Here is a 1,736-nt window from a genome sequence, read left to right as displayed (position 1 = left end):
CTATGCTGAAAGAATTCCTACACCGCTGCCACAAAATCCTTACCAACAATATCCCATGAAGAAATGAAGAATTTTGAGCTATACCCATCCGGTCCCGGGGCCTTTCCACATCTAATATCATGTAGGGCAACTTTAATCTCTTCTTCATCAACCAACTTGCATAAATTCTCAGATTGAGCCCTTGTGAGTTTCCGCCCCATGAGTGAGTTGTTGTCTCATTCGGCACATACCTCCTTTTGACCAAGTAACCCATGGAAATAATCAATAAACTCCTCTGCAACTTCACCCAAGCTTGTGGTTTGTTCCTCATCCCTTTTCTTGAGCATAATGATAGCATTTCTCTTGTTGTTTCTCTTTACCACATCATGAAAAAACTTTGTGCACTTGTCCGAATTCCTCAAATAAACGTTCTTTGCCCTTTGTTGAAAAAATTGCCTTTCCGCCTCCATAAGTAGAGTAGTTTTCTTTCTCACATGGCTGTACTCTGAGGGAATTGGACCACCATCAAGAATACCCTTTTGTATCTCCATAAGCTCATCTTTTGCTCTCTTAGCCTTCTCCGTGATGTGACCAAAATGATTTTTGTTTAACTCCCTCAAGCATTTCTTCAATCGAAACATTGTCTTTAAGATGAATTGGGCATTACCTATCACCGGAGCTGCCCATGAATCCCCCACAACCTTCAAGAAATCCTTGTGCAACGTCCACATGTTGAGGAATTTGAATGGTCTATTTGGAGCACGGTCCTTGGCTAACGTATGAACAATAGTGCAAGAATGGTCAGAGAGACATCCAGGGGCTGTAAACTCCGCATACGCATCAAAATCTTCCATTAGCCAAAAAGAGTTTACAAGAGCTCTATCCAACTTACAAGAAACAGTACCATTTGACCATGTAAGGCGACATCCAACAGACCGAAGATCCACTAAACCACAAGCTTGAGTAAAAATCTGCATGTCTCTCATTTCATGGTTTGTAACCGGAGAACCACCTTGCTTTTCATGAATTGATAGGAATGAGTTGAAGTCCCCCATAATCATCCATGCTTCAGAAATAGTATCCCCAAGATCAGAAAGAGCTTCCCACAATGGTCTTCTTGTGACAATAGAGTGAAGACCATAGACAAAGGTCACCAAGAATCCCCTGCCAGAGATGCGACAACACACGCGGCAATGTATATATTGTTCAGTGGTCAAGATAATATCCACATCTACCTTATGCATGTCCCAAAGAAGAAGTATCCTGCCATGGTTAGACAAATCGAAATTATGCGCATAACCCATACCTGCAAACCTTCATTGTAATATGGGACTTAAAGAATCTTCATTAAGCTTTGTCTCCATTAAAGCCATAATTTGGATATCCCTCTGTTGGAGAAGGTGCTGCACTCCCCCATGCTCTAGGGGCTTGTGAAAACCCCTAATATTCCATGCAGCAACCTTCATTGACCCCTTTTACGGGCTGCTCGCGCCCAAAGTTGTCTCCCACAGCTTGGTGCCGTCACTGTAACTCCAGCAGTCCCACCAGCGGTCGAAGATGTGGTTGACGGTAATGATGAAGTTGACGTCGTAGATGTCGTATTAATTGTTTCACTTGATGCTGTATTATTTTGTTCGGCTGACAAGGACGAAGAGGAAGAACTACCCAAGCTGGAATGTGATGAAAGGATAGCATTCTGGTGATGCTCTTTACCTACTGTCCGTTTAGCCTTCAATCCAAGCTGATCCGCATCTTTG

General features: G+C 42.9%; 1 protein-coding gene across 1 annotated transcript; it reads right to left on the bottom strand.

The window, feature by feature from the left end:
• Positions 1-215: 215 nt before the first annotated feature.
• Positions 216-1,283, bottom strand: LOC122023053. Its single transcript, XM_042581150.1, has one exon. It carries the CDS (start codon positions 1,281-1,283, stop codon positions 216-218), a length of 1,068 nt encoding a protein of 355 aa, XP_042437084.1.
• Between the last annotated feature and the right edge of the window lie 453 nt (positions 1,284-1,736).

Source organism: Zingiber officinale, chromosome 9B (assembly GCF_018446385.1).
Source record: "Zingiber officinale cultivar Zhangliang chromosome 9B, Zo_v1.1, whole genome shotgun sequence".
NCBI classification, from domain to species: domain Eukaryota; kingdom Viridiplantae; phylum Streptophyta; class Magnoliopsida; order Zingiberales; family Zingiberaceae; genus Zingiber; species Zingiber officinale.
This window is presented reverse-complemented; position numbering and strand designations above follow the sequence as displayed.